Source organism: Leuciscus leuciscus (genome assembly GCF_965113295.1).
Source record: "Leuciscus leuciscus genome assembly, chromosome: 4".
NCBI classification, from domain to species: domain Eukaryota; kingdom Metazoa; phylum Chordata; class Actinopteri; order Cypriniformes; family Leuciscidae; genus Leuciscus; species Leuciscus leuciscus.
Window position 1 is genome coordinate 43,678,870 of NC_138728.1, and position 23,112 is coordinate 43,701,981.

Sequence of the window (23,112 nt, forward strand, 5' to 3'; positions counted from 1 at the left end):
CAATATTCAGTTTAATTTTCTATTGATTATAGATAGGACTATATACTTTATTTATTCAAATTAAACTGCATGTTTCTCTTGATTGTGAAGCTAGACATTGAAAATTGCAGATCAAGCGCACGGGGATAAATGCTTTTTCTTGTTATGAATTGTATCCTATTTTCCGTTATTACAGTTGACTACGCAAAGTGATATGGAACTGTAATGCGGTCAAGACCTGCCTGGAACTACTTTAGCCATGCGTTTCCCTGAAAATAATGCACACCTTAGAACGTTCGTCAACCAATCAGATTCAAGCATTCAATGGCCCTGTAGTATAAGTTGTAATAACTGTATAAAAAATGCATCTAGCCTATTAATTATGTGTATGTGTACATTAAATCATTATCATCTAACCAAAGAAAACAATACATTTATTGGAGACTTAATGGTTCATACTGGTGTACAGTAGATACCAACATGTAACCTATAAGTTGCCAAAGGTGTTCTATTGGTCCTTAATGGTATCCAATAGAAAAAACATGCCACCAATAGAAGAAAGTAAATTACCAATAGAGACCCACTAGGACCATTACAGTTTCCATTAAAACCAATACAGTTCTCTTTATAACCATTAAAACCATTAGCAATTATGTAATGGTTTCTATTGTTTTTTTCAGCAGGGGGAGCTCGTCTCATGAACCGAAACTCAGCATATAAGGTGGCCAACTTGCCTCATAGACCTGAAAAATGTATCTACAGAAAGCTTGAAATGTGTTCTTTTAAACAGAACAATTCAAAACGAAAGAAAACAGACTGCTCTCTGCTTATGTAATCCGTATGAAATGTGCATTTCTCTCTGGCGCGTTCACTACTGCGAAGATCGCAAGTCAGCATCGTCAGCTTCATCTTTGCAGCCAACACTGACACAGAAAACACTTGTTTATTAATAAACAAATAAAATGTCTCCTTGCTATATTTGACATTCATAATCATTACTTTTGCCGGTTCTTTGTGGCAGCTTTTAGGTGCTTTATGGCAGCGCCACCCTTACATGTTACATGAACGCATTACCACCGAAAACATGAGATTTTTTTCAATTTCTTTGAAAGAAAACATTTTTTGTGGAAACTGTGCACACATACCCCAGACATTATTAGATTACGTAGGCTACAGCTTGCGGTAGTGATGTCAACATGGTCGGACCAGCCCCTCTTTTCAGAAGTAGCCGTGTAGAAAAGCCTTCTTGAAACTGTCCAAGGTTTTCGAAACAGTCTGGGGTGAAATGGTTTCGAGCATATTGACAATTTCATGTTGAAGCTCACAGGGATCTTGTTGTATAAAACATCAACCATGCCCGTTGAATGTTTGGTTCCTTGGGAAGACAATGAAACGTGCCAACATTCCCTGTACAGCCGGGAACACGGCAGTAACGACTGTGACTCATTTTGAAGATCCTTTAAAAAACGTCCAAACTTTCTTATTTGTAATTCCAGGAGCAGTAAAGGTAGCGCGCTGGCTAAACTGTGTCTGACTGCACGACCACCATTGATATTCCTGGGGCCAGAAAGTGGGCTGTGTGTATGCAAATTTAGGGGCGTAACAAAGGTACAGACCAGATCCAAATAAGGAAATCCCCCATGTGTTATGTCACATCTGAGCTGATTTGAGATCCATCCGTTTTACAGCTGCAGTTTAAGGTTTTGAGATTTTCATATTAAGGAGGTGACATATGATTTTGAGATTCTGTTTATGGCCATTTTACCCACCGAGCTGCTGTTATTCAACTATGCCAATGTAAACTTGGTTTTGCATTCTATCACCCCTTTAAGCCATTTTCAGGTATGTTTGAATGTAAGCACGTCCCAGCCAGGTTCGTCACTTATTGGGGTCCCCTGGAAACATTTCCGTTGTGTTCTGTGCTATTTGCAGCGCATTTCTGTATTTGGTGGTGTTGTGAGTATTTGGAGCACACGTGTTGTGAAACTGATGAAGATGTTTTCTTAATTTGTGGCTGTTTTTCTATTTGCATGTGTTTTCTTCAGTTGCAGCGCGTTGGGCTCTCTCGGCCACCGTACACATCAGATCACAGAAGGAAGTTATTTCAGACACTCGACTGACCAATAAAGTGAGTTTGGAACAAAAACATGGCTTTAATCTCATAAATTGTCATGTTTTGATGCTGTGCTAAGCTAACATGTTAGCTAGCTCTTATGCACCTGTTACCAGGAACGATTATGTTTTGATTCATTTCAAAAAGTAAAGATCATTGGAATGCTTTGCTTTTTTTTTAAGAAGGGCATTTGATACGAAGTCACAGAAGGTGAAGTTTGATCAAAGAAATACTGGGTTAAAATATTGTGATTAAAAAAGCTGAACATAATAAAGACAAAATAATAATAATAATGAGAGGAATATCCAGACTGGGGAGGTGTGAATGTGTGCAGGGAAGACTGAAACTGAATGTGAGGCAGTTTACACCATAAAACAATAGAGACAATAGACTGAATGATGCTTAGAAGATGACAATAAACAGCATTTTAAAGTCTTCTCTAAATAAAAGCACATGACATGGCATGTGTTATGACCTTAAAGACATTTCATAAAAATACATTTTAAATAACTTCACAATACATTTAAGCCCTTGAAGTTTTTTCCCCCCTTTATTACAACAATTAATTCTGACTTGATGACAACAAACTACCAAGTGTCTACTTTCAAATGAGACCACACGAATGTTTGCAGTGCAAAGGCTTCATGAACCGCATCTATTTTCATTTGGGTGTGACATTTCTTCATTTTTTTCAGAAGAGGTGGTGGGGGGAAGCTAACAGGCTGAGGGATGTTCAACTTGAGGCAGTGAGAACTTCATGGTCACTTTATTTGAGAAGTTAAAGATTACGCCATCAATCTATATAGGAAGTTGAGGGCTACTGGAGCTCAATGTGGTAACCTTCACAAAAAAAAAAAAAAAAAAACCTCTCACACATCAACTCGGTTAAATACGTATGGTTGTTTTTACACAGCAGCTGTCATTGTATTGTATCAATAAACCTGTTTGTGTTTTAATATTTGTGAACTGAAACTGTTGCAGAAAATGTTTCACATGGTTCGGTTGTGTTTGTGCTTGTGGAGTCTGGTTGGTGAGTTTGAATCTTTCTGCTTCAGATTTAGTGTTGTTTTCTTCTAAATTTCCTTTAACAACACAGAAGCTCAAATACCAATAGCATTCAAGAAATAAGCAAGAAACAGTATGTGTGTGATTTTGTGTGGAGCTCTAAAGAACTTCAGTTCAGTGAATCTCCACAAAGATAAACTTTTACTTCAGTTAAACATAAAATTATTTAAAAGTCTTACTCTTTTTTTTTTAATGTTTGTTCTCTTTAGGTGTGTTTGGTGTTACAGATGAGATGAATTCAGTGTCAGTGATGCAGGGAGAGTTTGTCACTTTACACACTGACAGAGAAATGAGGAGTAATGATCTGATTCACTGGAGGTTTGGACCTGAAAACACTTTAATAGCTGAAATCAGTGTAACGGACAGCAGTGTGACCCTAAATGATGGTTTTGATGTGAGATTCAGAGGCAGAATGAAAATGGATCATCAAACTGGATGTCTGACCATCACAAACACCACAGCTGAACATGCTGGACGTTATGAACTACAGACCAACCATATGAAGAAGTCTTTCCTTCTCACTGTCTATGGTCAGTTAATTATCAGTTTTATCGGTTTCATATTTGAATCACCACAAATATTAATCCACACACCATATTTCTTATGTTGTGATTACTTTACATTTACATTTTACATTTAGTCATTTAGCAGACGCCCTTATCCAAAGCGACTTACAAATTAGGACTAAGTTCAGCGAGTCATCATAAAGAGGCAAAAGCAACAACAACGCAGGAAGTGCTCAAAATACGAAGTTCAGGTATTATTCAGAGTAGCATAAGCCTGATAAGTGATGTTTCAAAGGGAAAGGATTTGTTTTTTTTTTGTTTTTTTTTGTGTTTTTTTTTTTTTTTCTATAAGGTTAAGTGCTCACGGAAGAGATTGGTTTTCAGCTGTTTTTTGAATGTTGTCAGGGATTCTGCATTCCGGATGAGGGTGGGGAGAGCGTTCCACCAGCATGGAACTGTAAATGAGAATGTTCTGGAAAGTGATTTTGTGGCTTTCTGTGATGGAACCACGAGACGTCGCTCGTTGACCGATCGTAGGTGTCTGGTAGGGATGTAGACTCGTAGGAGTGAGTGAAAGTAGGAGGGAGCTGAGCCTGTGATAGTTCTGTACGCAAGCGTCAGTGCCTTGAACTTGATGCGAGCAGCTAGAGGTAGCCAGTGCAGAGAGATGAACAGAGGAGTGACGTGGGCCCTCTTGGGCTCGTTGAAGACAAGACGAGCTGCAGCATTCTGGATCATCTGTAGGGGTTTGGTCGCACATGCTGGGAGTCCAGCCAGAAGGGCATTGCAGTAGTCAAGCCTAGAGATGACCAGGGCCTGGACGATAAGTTGTGTTGCATGCTCAGTTAGGAAAGGCCTGATCTTCCTGATGTTGTGCAGTGCAAACCTGCATGATCGAGCTGTCTTTGAAATGTGATCTGTGAAGGTCAGCTGGTCATCAAACGTTACTCCAAGATTTCTGACCGATCTTGATGGGGTGATTAATGATGACTCTAGCTGGATGGTGAAGTCGTGCTGTAGAGACGGATTGGCAGGGAGGACGAGAAGCTCAGTCTTTGCCAGGTTGAGCTGCAGGTGGTGTTCCTTCATCCATGTGGAGATGTCCGCCAGACAGCTTGAGACCCGTGCAGCTACTGTGGGATCATCTGGTTGAAAGGAGAGGAAGAGCTGTGTGTCATCAGCATAGCAGTGGTAGGAAAAACCGTGTGCCTGTATGATGTGTCCCAGTGATGTGGTGTAGATGGAGAAGAGGAGGGGACCAAGAACTGAACCCTGGGGAACCCCTGTGGTCAGCTGATGTGCTCTGGATACCTCGCCTCTCCATGCGACCTTGAAGGACCTACCTGTGAGATAGGACTCAAACCAGTGGAGTGAAGTTCCTGTGATGCCCAGTGATGAGAGGGTGGACAGAAGGATCTGATGATTCACTGTGTCGAAGGCAGCAGACAGATCCAGGAGAATGAGGACTGAAGATTTGGAAGCAGCTTTTGCGATCCGTAGGGCTTCTGTGACTGACAGTAATGCAGTCTCAGTTGAATGTCCTTTCTTGAAGCCAGATTGGTTGACATCCAGCTGGTTGTTTAGAGACAAGAAGGATGTTAGTTGGTTGAAGACAGCTCTTTCAAGTGTCTTCGCAATGAATGGTAGGAGAGAGATAGGTCTGTAATTCTCTACCAATGATGTGTTTAGCGTTGGTTTTTTGAGCAGTGGAGTAACCCGAGCCTGCTTGAATGCTGTAGGGAAGGTGCCAGTGTGGAGGGATGAGTTGATGATGTGTGTGAGTGATGGTAGAAGTGTGGGAGAGATGGCTTGTAGAAGGTGTGAGGGGATGGGGTCAAGCGGGCAGGTGGTAGGGTGACTGGAGAGGAGAAGTGTAGATACTTCTTCCTCGGTTAGTGAAGAAAAGGAGGACAGAGGGGTATTGGCTGTGGAAGGGGTCGGTCTGGGTTCCTGTGTGTGTGGAGCTGAGAACTGACTGCTGATAGCTGTTGTTTTGTTGGTGAAGAAGGTCGCAAAATCGTCAGCAGTTAAGGAGGAGGCGGGAGGTGGTGGAGGTGGACAGAGGAGAGAGTTGAATGTCTTGAAGAGTAATCGTGTGTTGGAGGAGCTGTTGATCTTGTTGTGGAAGTATGAAGATTTTGCAGCATGAACATCAACAGAGAAGGAGGAGAGGAGAGATTGATACATACTCAGGTCAGATGCGTCTTTTGATTTGTGCCATTTCCTCTCCGCTGCCCTGAGTTTGGTCCGGTGTTCCCGAAGAACCTCAGATAACCAGGGGTTAGAGGGAGTAGTGCGTGCTGGCCTGGAGGAGAGAGGGCAGATAATGTCTAGAGAAGAGATTAGAGTGGAGCATAAGGTGTCCGTTGCGGTATTCACATCCAGAGATGAGAATTGTGAGGGTGGGGGAAGAGAGGATGACACGGCAGAGGAGAGATGGGAGGGGGAAAGTGAGCGCAGGTTTCGTCTGAAAGTGACTGGTGGTGGGGGTGGTGGTGCAGGGGTAGAGAGTTGTAGACTGAAAGTAATGAGGAAATGATCTGAAACGTGGAGAGGTGTCACCAGGATGTTTTCTGTGGTGCAGTTGCGTGTGTAAACCAGGTCCAGTTGGTTGCCTGATTTGTGAGTAGCTGTGGTGATGAGTCGTTTGAGATCGAAAGAGGCTAGGAGAGAGGTGAAGTCTGTTGCATGTGGCTTTTCGAGATGAATGTTGAAGTCACCGAAGACTAGAAGTGGGGTGCCGTCCTCAGGGAAAGTGGACAGCAGCACATCCAGCTCATCTACAAAGTTACCCAGCTGACCTGGGGGGCGATAAATGACTACAATATGGGTTTTAATGGGGGTTGTAAGTGTAATAGCATGATATTCAAATGAGTTGTTGTTGCATAGAGAAGAGAGCGTGGAGTATTTGCAATTGTTAGAAACGAGAAGCCCTGTACCCCCACCTCTCCCAGACTGGCGAGGGGAGTGGGAGAAGGAGAAATTGCTAGAGAGAGCAGCAGGGGTTGCTGAGTCTTCTGGACGAATCCAGGTCTCAGTCAGCCCCAAGATACTAAGAGTAGAATGAGATGCAAAGGCTGGAATGAAGTCAGCTTTATTGACTGCTGACTGACAATTCCATAGACCCACGGAAAGAGAGAGAGGAGTATGTGAGGATGTGAGGATGGGACGCAGATTGGCGGTATTGCGCTGCCTATTGCGCGTGATGAAAGGACGGTGCCGAGAGATAACAGGAATGTATTGAAAGCACATGTTGATTAAGGTGAACAATAAGGTAAGTAGAGGGAAGAGAAAGGGAAGAGGAGATACTTAAGTGCCTTTCTGGTGTCCTTGCTCGGTGGAGTCGCGCAGGTAGAGTCGCTGGTCTTTTCCCGAGTCGGTCTTCACACGAGGAGGCTGAACACGAGAGCTGAACGCTTCCGCGACAGCGCGCAAATTACACAGATATACGGATAATGCTTTCACCGCTTGAGTGAGTACAGCTGTTTCGGTCGGGCAATTAAGTGTAAATAACGCGAAAATGTGGCAATTCCAACCTGCTAGGAGCAAAGGCTTAAGTGCAAATGTAACAATAATTTTAATTTTCACTCGCGGCTGTTGTTAATTGTGCCAACGCGTCTCTCTAAAATACAGAATTATGTGAAGTTAAAAATACAAAGTAACAATAGGATCGAAGATAGGCTTACCTTGACTAAAAACAACAATGAAATAACAGGGTGAACACAGTATTCTGGCAAAAGCACTTGCGCGTTCTAGCTGTGCCTCTAGTATGCTTGTCGCTGGTCCTGCTGGAATGATCTGAAATGTCTCTATTTAAAGCTATTTCTTACAGATGCTGTTTCGGTCGGGCAATTAAGTGTAAATAACGCGAAAATGTGGCAATTCCAACCTGCTAGGAGCAAAGGCTTAAGTGCAAATGTAACAATAATTTTAATTTTCACTCGCGGCTGTTGTTAATTGTGCCAACGCGTCTCTCTAAAATACAGAATTATGTGAAGTAAAAAATACAAAGTAACAATAGGATCGAAGATAGGCTTACCTTGACTAAAAACAACAATGAAATAACAGGGTGAACACAGTATTCTGGCAAAAGCACTTGCGCGTTCTAGCTGTGCCTCTAGTATGCTTGTCGCTGGTCCTGCTGGAATGATCTGAAATGTCTCTATTTAAAGCTATTTCTTACAGATGCTGTTTCGGTCGGCCAATTAAGTGTAAATAACGCGAAAATGTGGCAATTCCAACCTGCTAGGAGCAAAGGCTTAAGTGCAAATGTAACAATAATTTTAATTTTCACTCGCGGCTGTTGTTAATTGTGCCAACGCGTCTCTCTAAAATACAGAATTATGTGAAGTTAAAAATACAAAGTAACAATAGGATCGAAGATAGGCTTACCTTGACTAAAAACAACAATGAAATAACAGGGTGAACACAGTATTCTGGCAAAAGCACTTGCGCGTTCTAGCTGTGCCTCTAGTATGCTTGTCGCTGGTCCTGCTGGAATGATCTGAAATGTCTCTATTTAAAGCTATTTCTTACAGATGCTGTTTCGGTCGGGCAATTAAGTGTAAATAACGCGAAAATGTGGCAATTCCAACCTGCTAGGAGCAAAGGCTTAAGTGCAAATGTAACAATAATTTTAATTTTCACTCGCGGCTGTTGTTAATTGTGCCAACGCGTCTCTCTAAAATACAGAATTATGTGAAGTTAAAAATACAAAGTAACAATAGGATCGAAGATAGGCTTACCTTGACTAAAAACAACAATGAAATAACAGGGTGAACACAGTATTCTGGCAAAAGCACTTGCGCGTTCTAGCTGTGCCTCTAGTATGCTTGTCGCTGGTCCTGCTGGAATGATCTGAAATGTCTCTATTTAAAGCTATTTCTTACAGATGCTGTTTCGGTCGGGCAATTAAGTGTAAATAACGCGAAAATGTGGCAATTCCAACCTGCTAGGAGCAAAGGCTTAAGTGCAAATGTAACAATAATTTTAATTTTCACTCGCGGCTGTTGTTAATTGTGCCAACGCGTCTCTCTAAAATACAGAATTATGTGAAGTTAAAAATACAAAGTAACAATAGGATCGAAGATAGGCTTACCTTAGTCTCAGCCTCAGACGTCACGCCCACGGAACGTTGGCTAAACGTCTGATGCATATGGTACACTTAACTGGAAACACTTCAGGAATGTCGAAGTCGTCATCTGATTGGTTGAATTTTATCGGATTTCCGGGGGGCGCGAGTGTCGCGTTTATTTTCGGTCCGCCGGGAAACAAATGTCATGACGCCAAAACCCCTCGTGGAAGAAGAAAGCCGTTGTTTTTACAACTGAGACAATGAGCGCTTACCACGATCAACTAAATGCTGTATTTTCAAAAGTATGTGAAGTTCGCGGCTCCATTGATGCAGTAAACTTGCACAAGGTTCTTGAATGAATAATTTATTAGATGCACGCCGGTCTGTTATTGTAGGGACATCAACATTATATTGTCACGCCCCTAAATATGACGCGGTACAAAACAAACTGTGATTGGTTGTGTTACATGTCAGTCAAACGTCCTCTTGGGCGGTCCTTGGCCAAGAAATGCTGCGATAGAGTCCAGACCTTCTGCCGTCAGTCTGAAGGTCTGGCTATGCGAGACTAGGCTTACCTTGACTAAAAACAACAATGAAATAACAGGGTGAACACAGTATTCTGGCAAAAGCACTTGCGCGTTCTAGCTGTGCCTCTAGTATGCTTGTCGCTGGTCCTGCTGGAATGATCTGAAATGTCTCTATTTAAAGCTATTTCTTACAGATGCTGTTTCGGTCGGCCAATTAAGTGTAAATAACGCGAAAATGTGGCAATTCCAACCTGCTAGGAGCAAAGGCTTAAGTGCAAATGTAACAATAATTTTAATTTTCACTCGCGGCTGTTGTTAATTGTGCCAACGCGTCTCTCTAAAATACAGAATTATGTGAAGTTAAAAATACAAAGTAACAATAGGATCGAAGATAGGCTTACCTTGACTAAAAACAACAATGAAATAACAGGGTGAACACAGTATTCTGGCAAAAGCACTTGCGCGTTCTAGCTGTGCCTCTAGTATGCTTGTCGCTGGTCCTGCTGGAATGATCTGAAATGTCTCTATTTAAAGCTATTTCTTACAGATGCTGTTTCGGTCGGGCAATTAAGTGTAAATAACGCGAAAATGTGGCAATTCCAACCTGCTAGGAGCAAAGGCTTAAGTGCAAATGTAACAATAATTTTAATTTTCACTCGCGGCTGTTGTTAATTGTGCCAACGCGTCTCTCTAAAATACAGAATTATGTGAAGTTAAAAATACAAAGTAACAATAGGATCGAAGATAGGCTTACCTTGACTAAAAACAACAATGAAATAACAGGGTGAACACAGTATTCTGGCAAAAGCACTTGCGCGTTCTAGCTGTGCCTCTAGTATGCTTGTCGCTGGTCCAGGTATGGACTTTGGGATATTATTCTGTTCTATTATAATTTCAAATGGTTTACTTTGGTGAAATGAGTATTCATAAGGTAAAGGTAAAATTCATAAAAGGTATTTGAAAGTCATAGTCTCTGACAAACCCCGTTTCTGTTCGTTCTTCAGGTGTGTTTGGTGATAAAGATGAGATGAAGTCAGTGTCAGTGATGGAGGGGAATTCTGTCACTTTACACACTGATAGAGAAATGAGGAATATTCTCTGGAAGTTTGGAAACTATTTCATAGCTGATATAAATAAATCAGGAGACCGCATCTCTGTATATGACGATGTTCTTGATGGGAGATTCAGAGACAGACTGAAAGTGGATCGTGAAACTGGATCTCTGACCATCACAAACACCAGAACTGAACACGCTGGATTTTATCAACTACAGAACAACCACACTATGGAGTTTTTCATGCTCAGCGTCTATGGTGAGTTTAACATTGGTGTGTGCGTATGTATGTATGTAAAAATAACATAGTTTGGGAAGTGAAACTAGACAGTCTGTTAGAATCTTGTGATTAACGAATGAAGTCATCATTAAAACAGTTTGCTTGTGCCAGTGACAGAGGAAAAAGGTTGGGGCTTTTGAACCAATTGAACCAATCATGTTGAAGGTGACATGTTAGTCTTATTTGTTTTCTCGATTCTATAAAAACTGTTGTATATGTGTTTTACGGTGGGATTTCTCAATGGAATTTGTCTGAGATCCTCCGGCCTTGATTCTTCTTGGGAGAGTTTCTCTGAGAACTGCTCGAAGACTCTCCCGGCCGTTATTAAAGCATTTAGAGGACATTTGCTGATGTCTGTCTGTTCATTTCTGCTGCGCAGCAGGTCAGTTTAGAGGAACAAGTTAAGACTAGGTGACTTATAGAGTGGGGACGTCGATTTGTAGACAAGACCCAAATATAAAGTGGGGAGGTAGATTTGTAGACGAGACCCAGATAGTTAGGTTTAGGGAAAAATCCACTACAATAGTCATGAAGTTAAAGCATTAAAGAATATAAAAAAAGTAATAAATATGGCCATTGCGATACGAAGGTTACTTGTAAAACTGAAGGGGTCTCTGTGAGATTTTCCAAAAATGCTACAACCACTTGTAAAAAAGTTGAGACACTCCATACAAACCTCAACAATGGTGACAAAAAATATTCAAATATAATAAATAGTAAAAGAATTCAGCTGCATAATTTATTCATGTCACAATGCATGCTGGGAGTCATGAATGAGTTTTATATGCTAGTATCCAGCATGCACTGCAGCATGAAGAATGTCGTGTCGATTGTTGATGTCTGTGAGTGTCTAAACAACACAGTGGTTAATAACGTCCTGCTCACAATATGCTGATGTAAGTTTTCAGAATATCTAGTTGTTACGTGGTCAGAAGCACAATATTTATACACATTAATAACAAAACACATTTCTGATCAGTGAATCGAGCCACTTCACAATGACATTAACTTACAGCCAACATCGTCTGATTTTATTCTGCCTTTTGTTTTCTGAACACACTGTTTAAGCAGCTGGAGAAAAAAACTAGCAGAACAATCAAGGTTCAAGAGCCTAAATACAGGAAACACTGATCACCACAATGGTGACATCAAATGTTTGTGCCTCTTTCTTTCAGTGTTTCATCACTAATACTCAATAATTCAATTAACTCCAACACTGCTTCAGTGTTATTTAACAATCTGTAGTGTGGACACATGAACACTGGGAGATGCCAGAAAGTTAGTGATCCTTTATATTTTGAAGGACTTTCGAAGAAATTTGTTCAACGAATGTTTTCTGCCAACACGATGAGAACATTAATCAAATACTTCAAACTATGTTCATGTAATAATCACATATTGTCAAAAGTGTTTAATTCTAAGAATTTCACAAACTTTACATAAATTTAATTGGAAAGTTAATAACAATAACTACTGGACAGGTAACAGAACTTTTCCACGTTCCAATGATGTTCTTTTAAAACAGCGCACACAACCTTATTCATGTGAAGTTAGTTGTCATTTTAATGTTTAAAGGATGTTCCCAGGAATGTTCTAAAAATGTTTTCTCCCAAAATTATGAGGACATTTAAAAAACATAAAAATAAAAAATAATTTATAAATAACAGTTTTTTGAGTACTATCCTTTTGAGTACATTATAGAAGACCAGATAACATTGAACAATCCCTATATTAACGTTACAGTAAGAACGTTTGTTCATAACTTTGAGAGAACATTGCCAGAACGTTAGCCAAAGTTATGAGAATGTTTCCTGTTAGCTGGATAATCAGATCATCTTCATTGATTTCATTTGACTTCATTTATCATCATGTTATCTTTATTCTCTCATGTTTTCCAGCCCCTCTACCTGTCCCTGTCATCTTCAGTTACTGTCCTCAAACTTCATCATCATCATCAGTGTCCAGATGTTCATTGCTGTGTTCAGCTGTGAATGTGAGTCATGTGACTCTCTCCTGGTACAAAGGAAACGGTTTATTGTCCAGCATCGGTGTGTCTGATCTCAGCATCAGTCTCTCTCTGCCTCTGGAGGTGGACTATCAGGATAAAAACCCCTACAGATGTGTGCTGAACGGTTCATTCACTGAGCAGACTCAACATCTGGACATCACTCACTCATGTCACACATGTTCAGGTACGGCAGCGATGATATTACTGATATTAGCTTTCGTTCACTGAGCTGATCTCAGTTTCATGCTTTTACTTCTCAGACTCTGTCCGCGGTTGTGATGCCGCTGAAGCCGTGATCCGATTGGTCGTCACTCCGCTGGTGGGCGTGGCTGCTGTGGTTGCTATTGTTGTGCTGGTTTACGACATCAGATCCAGAAGAGCTGAACAGGATCCAGCTCAAATTCCCACATCAGTAATAATGGGAAGTTCAGAAAATGTTTCTGACTCTCTTGTTTGACCTCGTTCATCAAAATGAACAAATATTTTTTCAAGTCTATTCATTCATTTAAGTGGTTTTAAATGTTATACTGTTAACAGCCAAAATTCCCAGAGCACATACACCTATGCAATCTTGATCATATTCTGAATCTGAATTCTGAGGATCCAGCTCAAATTCCCACACCAGGAACATAGATGATCTATTTCTTATTACATCTTTTTTTGTTATTGATAAATCTTCATTTATTTTTAATGGATTTATATATGCATCTACTGGTATTGATGTTGCTTTATCAGCAGCTCATTTTCACCCTTAGAAGATGATTTTAGAACAAAAACCTCATCCTTCCCTCACAGCTCATAATTACTTGAAGCCCTAAAATTATAGTTTTTTTGTGTGTGTCCAGTAAGCTTATATACAGGGTTTCCGCGGAGTCATAAAAAGTCATAAAACGTCTTAAATTTAATAATACGAATTTTAGGCCATAAAAAGTCATAAAAACGTCCGGATTTTCCATACAAGGTCATAAATTACATTTAGCCACGTCTTAAATTGATATGCTCGTTCATTCATTGGTTCTACCATCGCCTTTTCCCCCGAAAATGCGCTGGCGGCGGCATTCATTGGTTTTGCCTGTTGTAGTTCTGTCTGAGGAATCTGGGTGGTATCACAGCGTTCCAGGTCCATGCGGCAGTGCAGCAAATAGACTTGTCGGAAGGACTTTCACAGAAACCCGCGCGAACTCCCAACTCGCAAGAATCTCCTCAGCTTATTACTGTATAGGTCGTTGAGTCACTGCTTAATTTAACTGAAATTATGGCTGGGCATTAAACAATATTATTATCGCGATATAATTGTTTTCTCGATAAAACAATATAAAGAGTTCGATTGATGTTTATGCGCCAAAAGTGGAACGAAACTCATTTGAACCGCGCGCCACTCGGACCATTTATCCGCTCGGCTCAAAGTCCAAACGGCAGCGCAGCGCGTTTACTCTGATCGGCCTCGGTCACGAGATCCAGTGAGAATCGCTTGAATTCAGCAAAGAACACAAATGTCTCCGTGATCTAAACCAGTTTAAAAGCAGATGAAACGGCGCTGACAAACAGGAGAAACACTGTGCGCAACGATACAGTCAGAAGGCTTTTCCGTCTACAAATTCCCATCATGGATTTACTGTAACGTTAGCCTAGTATTATTAACTCCACCGTGAAATGTGGGATATACATATTGAATTGTATTATATTATTAATGTAGACAATGCATTAAAGGACTAATGGAATATAATTACAGTATTTAATGTATTTAGGCTACTACTGTTTTTCATACATTTCATGAAGATACGTGCCATCAAAGTCAGGCAACACAAACCTGTTTCAAAACTTGAAACAATATCCCCCATTAGCACATGCAGAAACTAAGAAATAAATTTTCCAATAAAGATATTTCTTTTGTTAAGGACAAATGACAAATGTTTGAATGTTCTGCCTCAGATTTGTGAAATGTTCACCTGTTTGGCATGATATGTTCTGACAATAAAGAGTAGTTTAAAACCACAATTAACGCTCTGGTTTCTACAACTTCCAGTTAGGAGCAAAAATCTGCCTTTAAACTTGACAGAAATAAAGATTTGACATTTATCATGATAATTATCGATATTGACTAATATATAATCATGATAATTGTTAAGTGTTGTTCCTGTGTTATTGATACTTAGGAAAAGGGAGCCTTCAGTTTGTTACTCTTAAGAAAATGGAAAATGAAAGTCAATAAAAAAAAAGACTTTTGAAAGGAAGTTATTTTTCGTAATTCATGTAGGTCATAAATTTAAATCAAAATGGTCATAAAAAGGTCTTAAAAAGTCTTAAATTTGACTGACTAAACCCTGCAGACACCCTGTATATAATTTCATTTTTATCATATTTTTCCTACTTTTTAATGCTATGTTTTTAGTTATTTTTTTGTTATTTTATATTTTATTTACCTCTAAATTCCTTGATTTTTTATCAATAATTTTTATATAAACCAGAACATTCTACACATTATTACAAATAAATAGCATGCATAACCTTTTAAAGCATCTCAGTAAACCTCACATTTGGTGTCTTTGCCGACCTCTTGTGGTCATGACTCTTGCCACTAGCTGGCCTTATAGCTCTATATGCAGCAAATGAGTTGGTTCCTATAGTCCCATTTGAAGTCAGATTGCTTCTTTATCCATTCAGGTACATGTTAAGACATTACACAATCTTTTTTGAAGATGAAGAAGAAGAAGAAAAATTTGAGCATTTTTAGTTAAAATTTTTTTTAAATGTTGTATTTGTTGAAGTGACAGATTTATGTAATTCAAGTTAGTAAGGTGGACAGCAATAATGAATAACAATACAATAATTAGCTCCTCTAGACAATAAAATTACTCCCACTGATTGTAAAAGTTGAATTTGACATTGAATGTACATTTTTAATAAAGAAATAATAAATAAAAATGCTGAAAATATCTAAAAATAAAATAAAATACCTTGTCTAAGTTGTCGACTCCTCCTTTGGCCCTGTTGTAGTCGATGATTATCGTGGGCTTCTTATCGGGTACTTCAGCTTCTGAGTAACACATGCTCATTACAAGGATGAGACGAGAGTATGCTGTATGAGAGTATCCATGAAAACAAAGAGAGAGGAGAACCGACAGCTGGTCGGTTCTTTCTGATTGTCCCTACCATTGTCTTTTTTCTTTGTAGCAGCTCATTACCAAGAGCATACAAAGTGAAAAAAAATGTGCACGTTGGGACTGTGTAACTCTGGAGACCTTGTTAAGTCCAATGTCCCTTGATTTCTTTCTGTCAGCCCACTTGCAGCTTTTCTGGTATAAACCTGCATCCTCTAAAGCAGGGGTTCTCAACCTTTTGCAAGCTGGGCCCAAACGCAGATTTGAATTTAGAAGTTGATGATCACGCGATCTGAACGTTCTAATCAGTGTGATCAATCGTACGCGTCGAATGGTTAGTGATAACGTGGTGATGATGCTTCTTACGTCCGTTTTGGAGAACCAGATGGCAAATATTTCAACCGACAGCTGACGAGCTGAGGCATTTAAGTGGCACCGAAATGAGGCACTGAAATCTGCGTTTTGATTCGGTCCGGTTACATACCGGTTACTTGGGTACCGGTTCCATATCAGTGCCTGGTTTCGGTACCCAACCTTAGTTATAATAGTCCAACCACTTGCATTTCAACATGGGGGGAATTTTCGTGGGGGGGGGGGGGGTTTTCCAGATTTTTTTTCCCCTCCCATCCTGTAGCCTACTTGAGAACCACTGCTCTAAAGCATAACTGGATTTTGAATTACATGCTGCCCATATTTTGATAGCATACTTGCCTCATTTACTAGACAAGCACTGCTTGAAGGGGAAGCGACCTCTGAAAGGCACCAAGCTTTGGTCCTCTGTGATATCTGACCCTGATTTAAGTCATGGTGTTAAGCAACCACAATTTAACGTGTTTCAAACGTCTCAAGCCAACGTCATATTGACGTAGAATACCAACATTTAGTCATGAAATACGGGGACCAAAACCCAACGTCTGCTAAACGTCATAATGATAACGTCTACACAACGTTAAATTACAATGTCATTAGATGTTGATATTTTGTTGGTTTTAAGTCGTGGTGTTAAGCAACCACAATCCAACTTCTTCCAAACGTCACATTGACGTAGAATACCAACATTTGGTCATGAGGTACAGGAACCAAAACCCAACATCTACTTAACATCATAATAGTAACGTCCACACAACGTTAAGTTACATCATTAGATGTTGACATTTTGTTGGTTTTAAGTCATGGTGTTAAGTTACTAAAATCCAACGTCTTCCAAGCGTCTCGTATCAACGTCATATTGAAGTAGAATACCAACCTTTAGTCATGAGGTAAGGGAACCAAAACTTAACGTCTGCTAAACGTCATAATGGTTATGTCTACACAACGTTAAATTACAACGTCATTAGATGTTGATATTTTGTTGGTTTTAGGTTTTGGTGTTAGGGTTAAGTAACATCTTCCAAACGTCACAGGCCAAAATCATATTGATGTTGTATACTGACATTTTGTTGTGAGGTGTGGTTACCAATACCCTGTAAAACATTGCTAACATTATTAAACACTGATATTTTGTTTGTTGGTGTTAAATATCCAAAATCCAACGAGACCATGCACCTTCCAAAAGAGCGCTAAGAGCGCTTGTGGTATTTCATACTGATGTAGAATGCAGACATGATAGTGTGACCTATTTAGTTAACATCAAACATCCAGCAAGCATGGCATTGTATTTAAAGTTTGGATTGTTATTCATACATAGTTGCAGCTCCATGCAAGTAGATCCTATCAAATCTGACCCAGTTGTAGGACAAGTGCTTCACCAGGAGTGTGGTGATCCAAAATTAATAAAGTGGATATAGACCTGAAAGCAATGTGATTTTAAGCAGCAACCCAAAACTTTTGAAGACAGCACAACAATACACATTGGTTTAGGGTTCATTATTAACCTCAAGATCGTATCAACGGTTGTCAAAATCTCTCAAATGTCACTACTACAACGTTGAGCTTAGATAAATGCAGGTTGTCAGTAATTCAACATCTAACATGCAAACGCTCAAGAGCTCCATGACCAAATTTGAAGTTGTTTCATCAGGGCTACAACCTTATGTTGTACCAAGTGAGCTACTGGCCACCTAATAGACCTGAAATGTTTGTTATAGCAAAGTTGTATAATCCAACCAAATCCAAATATCACAGCAGCGCGGTGGCCTTTCTGTGTGGAGTTTGCATGTTCTCCCCGTGTCTGCGTGGGTTCTCTCCGGGTGCTCTGGCTTCCTCCCACCGCCCAAAGACATGCAGGCTAGGTTAATTGGTGTCTCTAAATTGTCCTTAGGTGTGAATGTGAGTGTGAGTGGTTGTTTGTCTATGTGTGGCCCTGCGATGGACTGGCAACCTGTCCAGGGTGTACCCCGCCTTCCGCCCGATATAAGCTGCCAAAACACACAACAAGAGGTGTCAGCCTATCTGGCAGCCATCATTGGCAGTGCAGCCCTTGAGAGTGTACAGTCATAGTTGGTACTGGGGCACACGCCAGCAACTTACCTGATGGTGAACCTGGGGCTGTTGCATATGAGACGGATACAGAGTTGCTTTGCCAGGATGTCATCTAAACCTGAACAGTAAATATCAGCTATATTTTTGGCACATGTTGGTTATCAGTGATCAGCCAGCTACCTCCAAGAGGGATATGCCTTGGCTTGCAGTGTGGTTGAGGTAGCCACCAAGGCAAGTCCTGTTTTGATTTCCTAGACTGCTTGATTAAAGTAAAGCAATTATAAATATGTGTTTTGTCTTTTGGTGTTTTTGGGTCAAACTTGCTCTATACATGACAGGCAATGACCTACCTTACTATTCTGGGCCACTGATGGCTTGGCTGTTGAGAGGGACCTCCTATGATAAGCTGTTTTTGTGGCTTGGTGATCAAGCACTGATGATAAACTTTTATAACTGGTGAATCACATTGAAACCTCAAATTTTATCTATGTTGAAATCTATCAATGGTTGGGATATAAATTATGTTTAATTTCAATGCGTTCATTTGGGGATAGTAGCACTGTAATCCTTCAAGAGACCCCTCTTTAATTTGCTAAGAAACAATATAAAGGTCAATTAAAATATATATTGTGTATTCAGTGTTCCTGGCCATAAGGGGTTGAGTGACATTAGCCCATGTTTATCATACGTATGCATCCAGAACATCCCATCCCTTAATCACCAATAATTTTCTTTTAATCTGTCTATCTCTAACATAATAATAATAATAATAATAATTATTATTATTATTAAGATAAATTAATTTAATAAAAATAATAACAGAAAATCTACTTGCACAAATTATATACATTTTCATAAAGTTGTAGATTTTTTAAATAACTTGACTTGCTCGCGTGTTTTAAATACATAGTTGCAGGTATATCTTCAAACAAATTTGAAACACATTTCTAGCCAATCACTGTAAGGCGACTCGCTCTATGGTCTTGCAGCGGAAAGATACAGGAGTAAGTTGCCTGTCAGACACCTTTCATGATCTGTACTTCGTCGACGGTTACAATTATTTGGTGGACGGTGACCACAAGCAGAGGTACGGAAAATATATATCAATTTTGGCCATAAGAACGTTAAGTTAGTTAGTTAGTAAGCTTTATAAGTTTTATTTTTTTCAGTGGCACAGAGTTTGTATTGTCAAGTATTGTCAGAATTGACTTTGTGAACTGGCGCCTTTTCCCACTTAGCTTAAAATTACGTACTTTAAGTTTGACTGCATTGCAATACTAATATAACAATGATGTAAGAGTTAGTTTACAGAGATTAAAATCAGTGGAATATAGCTAGTAAAAACAGTGACATAAAATCGCGTCAAAAAGCTGCGTCTACTAATATATGCCGTCGATACTGTAAAATCAAGATCATTGTAATAAGTTTAACACTTTACTCAATTAGCCTACATCTATCCCAGCAGGCACAGGATATAGACTATAGCGTCGTTCAGACGTTGGATTTTGGTTGAAAATGAAAGTCGGGTTGATGTCTAAATCCAATGTTTGTTTGACGTCAAGCTCCAACGTTGGGCAGTCATTGAATTTTGGTTGGAATAAACCAAACAAAAAGGTGAAATGCATGGCTGTATTACCAGCTTCACTTAAAACTAACCAGATTTACTTTATTTAATTTCCATTTTAATGAAATCATATTTTGTATTTTAAAGTCACCATGATGGTGGTTAGCGTTTGCTTTAGTTGGGCTCTTGACCCTTTAATCTTTAATATAAAAATTTCTCTGGCTGCTATAATTTTGTGTTTATAAAGCACAATTGTTGTAGCTAAAAAAGCCATGAGAAAAGGAGATCAGGTGATGTTGGCTGTTTTTTGATGATGATGATGACATCATCATGTAATTGGTGAATCCCTGATCTTATTCAGTGTCTAATGCTTTGATTATATAGGACTTGTGGTTTTAATATCGTTTTATTCATAATAGAAGTCATTTGATTGTTTTTTTATTTGACACTTTTATTTATTTTTATAGTAAGAAAGTTATATGAAATATAAACATTTAAATGGTGGCTGTTCTAAAAACTTGCCAGATTTATTCAAACACGCATTAAATATTGAAGAACATTAAAAATGATAATGAATAGGCCTATGTAATATGGTGCATATATTTAGCAAAATGCTCCTCTCTAGAGTTAATTTTTCTAGCTGACTAACGAGTTTATGGTTTTCTGAGGTAAATGTGACATTACATGACATTGTTTACAAGCTGTTTAACTGAGGTTTTTCCACGGTTGAAACACTGATAGAGTGATTCCATGTGACATGATACGGATTTTGATAAGTTCTACTCTATCTTTTAACACACTTTCAGAAGCTCATTCATGTTTATTTCGCGCTGTAACTGGTATTATTAAGCCGGAAGAGGAGAAATGTAAATTAAACTGAATGCCGCATTGTAGACAATAACATTGTATTTTGTCCTGGTTGCCCTGAAAGGTGGTTGCCCTGAAAATGTAAATCCTATTCAGTGTAATGTAGAAGATGGAGGTGAAGATCTAGCAGAAGAGGGAAGTAGTAGTTTAAATGAAGCAGATGAAATTGGTGATGCAGATTCAGATTTTGGATACAGACAAATATGTGTCAACTGATTCTGAAGAAGTCATAGAATCTGCAAAAGAAGACGAGGTAACCTTGCAAGAAAAGCTTGCTTCCTGGGCTACAAGAAGTAAATGTGGAAGAAGCCAAATTGATGAATTGCTTGGTATCTTGAAGGATGAAGGTTTAGAATTACCAAAGGATTCTAGGACATTATTGAAAACACCTCGCCAAATCCACACAGAGGACAAGTGTGGTGGACAGTATGTTTACTTTGGGATTGAATGCTCTATTGTCAAAATTCTTGACCAGAACAGGACATTTTTGGAAAGCGAATTCGGATTTGGAAAACAGTGAATTCTGTGGACCTATTAGTGAACATTGATGGAGTTCCTCTTTTCAAGTCTTCAAATGCCCAGTTTTGGCCAATTATCTGTCGTTTCAGTGACTTTGAACCATTTATAGTTGCACTTTTTTATGGTACATCTAAACCTAACTCTGTTGAGGATTTTCTTGAAGACTTTTTAGCTGAATACACAGAACTACTGAGAAAGCAATTAACTGTGAATGGCAAAAGAATCCATGTGCGCATTAAAGCCTTTGTTTGTGACGCTCCAGCTCGAGCATTCTTAAAATGTATAAAAGGACACACCGGATATCACTGTTGTGAAAGATGCACAATTAGGGGAGAATATAAGAACAGAAGAGTTGTGTTCCTGGGAGAGTACCCATTAAGAACTGATAGAGATTTCTCCAATGGACTTTATGTTGATCATCAGGTTGGAGTTTCCCCATTACCTAATGTAGGAATAAGATGTGTCACAGGTTTTCCTTTGGACTATATGCATCTAGTATGTCTTGGAGTTGTTAAAAGACTGCTGTGCTTTTAAAAAAAAGGACCACCTGAATGTAGACTGTCACAAAGAAAAGTAGGGGAGATTTCAACTCTTCTTGTGTCTTTATCTGGGAAACTGCCTAGTGAATTTGCTCGCCAACCAAGACCCCTAGCAGAATTAGATCGGTGGAAAGCCACAGAGCTTCGGCAATTCCTTCTATACACTGGACCTGTTGTTTTGAAAAGGGTGTTGCACAGGAATGTATATGAACACTTTCTTTGCCTAACAGTAGCTGTATCAATCCTTTTGGACTCATGTGAGAGAAAGCGTGGTGCTTACATGGACTACGCTAGACAACTTTTAAGCTATTTTGTTGACAAATGTAAATATACACCGCACAGTTTTTGGTGTATAATGTTCATAGTTTGAAACATCTGTCAGATGACTCGAGACATTTCCAGTGTTCTCTCAATGACATATCTGCATTTCCGTTTGAGAACTATCTGCAAATTCTGAAGAAATTTGTGAGAAATGCCAAGAATCCCATCAGTCAAGTGGCAAAGAGACTTTTGGAACATGAGAGGGCAGAAAGCCACAGAAAGAAGATGGCAAACAAAAGTTGGCATTTTGTTTCAGTGAAGAAGAGAAATGGATGTTTCCTCTTTCACAATGAAGACTTTGCCTTTGTGAAAGAAAAACGTGATGATGGCAGTTTGTTGTGTGACATCATATCACAAAAAAGCCTGGAGAGCTTTTTTACTGTGCCTTGTGACTCCAAGCTTATTAACATTGTGTTCGTCAGAAACTTGGAGAGAATCCGGAAATGTCGCAGGCTGCTTGAAGTTAAAGAAATTAACCGTAAAGTGGCTCGTCTCCCCTATCAAACTGGATATGTGCTTCTGCCTTTATTGCACAGCATGGAGCGCAAAGACTAAAAAAGGGTGATTATTAATTCGTCTGTTGTAGTAATACTACAGTGAGTTCACTATAGTTTTTTCAAGAACTTCATTGTGAAATATTAAATATTAGCTTTCCCTGTGTTTAATAACTTAGGGTGTTATACAGCTTAATGGCTTTGTTTCCGAAAACTCAACATTGTTGTTTTTATCTTACTTCATTAAGGTTTTTAGGGCCACAGTCAAAAATGTATGGGCACATTATTTAAGGATACTATTCAACCATGTTTCCTCTGTAACTTTGTGCTGTGGTGCACTGGGTTTCCCCCCTTGTTCCTCTTTGGCAGTGGTTCTGAAAGTGGGGTCTGGGGACCCCCAGGGGTCCTTAAGGGTCTTCCAGGGGGTCCCCAAAATCCTACCACGTGAGCAATGCTGGGACAAAATCTTATCAAATGTGGGTCCGTGGTCTAATTTGTGTCAGTTTAGGGCTCCTTGACAAGAAAAAGTTTGAGAACCACTGGGTTTAGGGCAGGGGGAGGGTACGGGTATAAAATTTTAATGGTTAGATTATAAAATTACTAGTGTATTTGCTTTGCTGGGAAGCAGGAGCCTATATATCACAGGTGGGTTAATTTTAGTGACCACATGACCTTTACTC

General features: G+C 39.5%; 1 protein-coding gene across 1 annotated transcript; it reads left to right on the top strand.

Annotated features, from left to right (window-relative positions):
* Positions 1-2,933: 2,933 nt before the first annotated feature.
* On the top strand, positions 2,934-15,306 carry LOC309496073 (uncharacterized protein). Its single transcript, XM_082166028.1, has 5 exons — positions 2,934-3,122; positions 3,367-3,687; positions 10,269-10,577; positions 12,497-12,790; positions 12,867-15,306. Exons 1-5 carry the CDS (start codon positions 3,077-3,079, stop codon positions 13,061-13,063), a joined length of 1,167 nt encoding a protein of 388 aa, XP_082022154.1. The 5' UTR covers positions 2,934-3,076; the 3' UTR covers positions 13,064-15,306.
* The last annotated feature ends 7,806 nt before the right edge of the window (positions 15,307-23,112 follow it).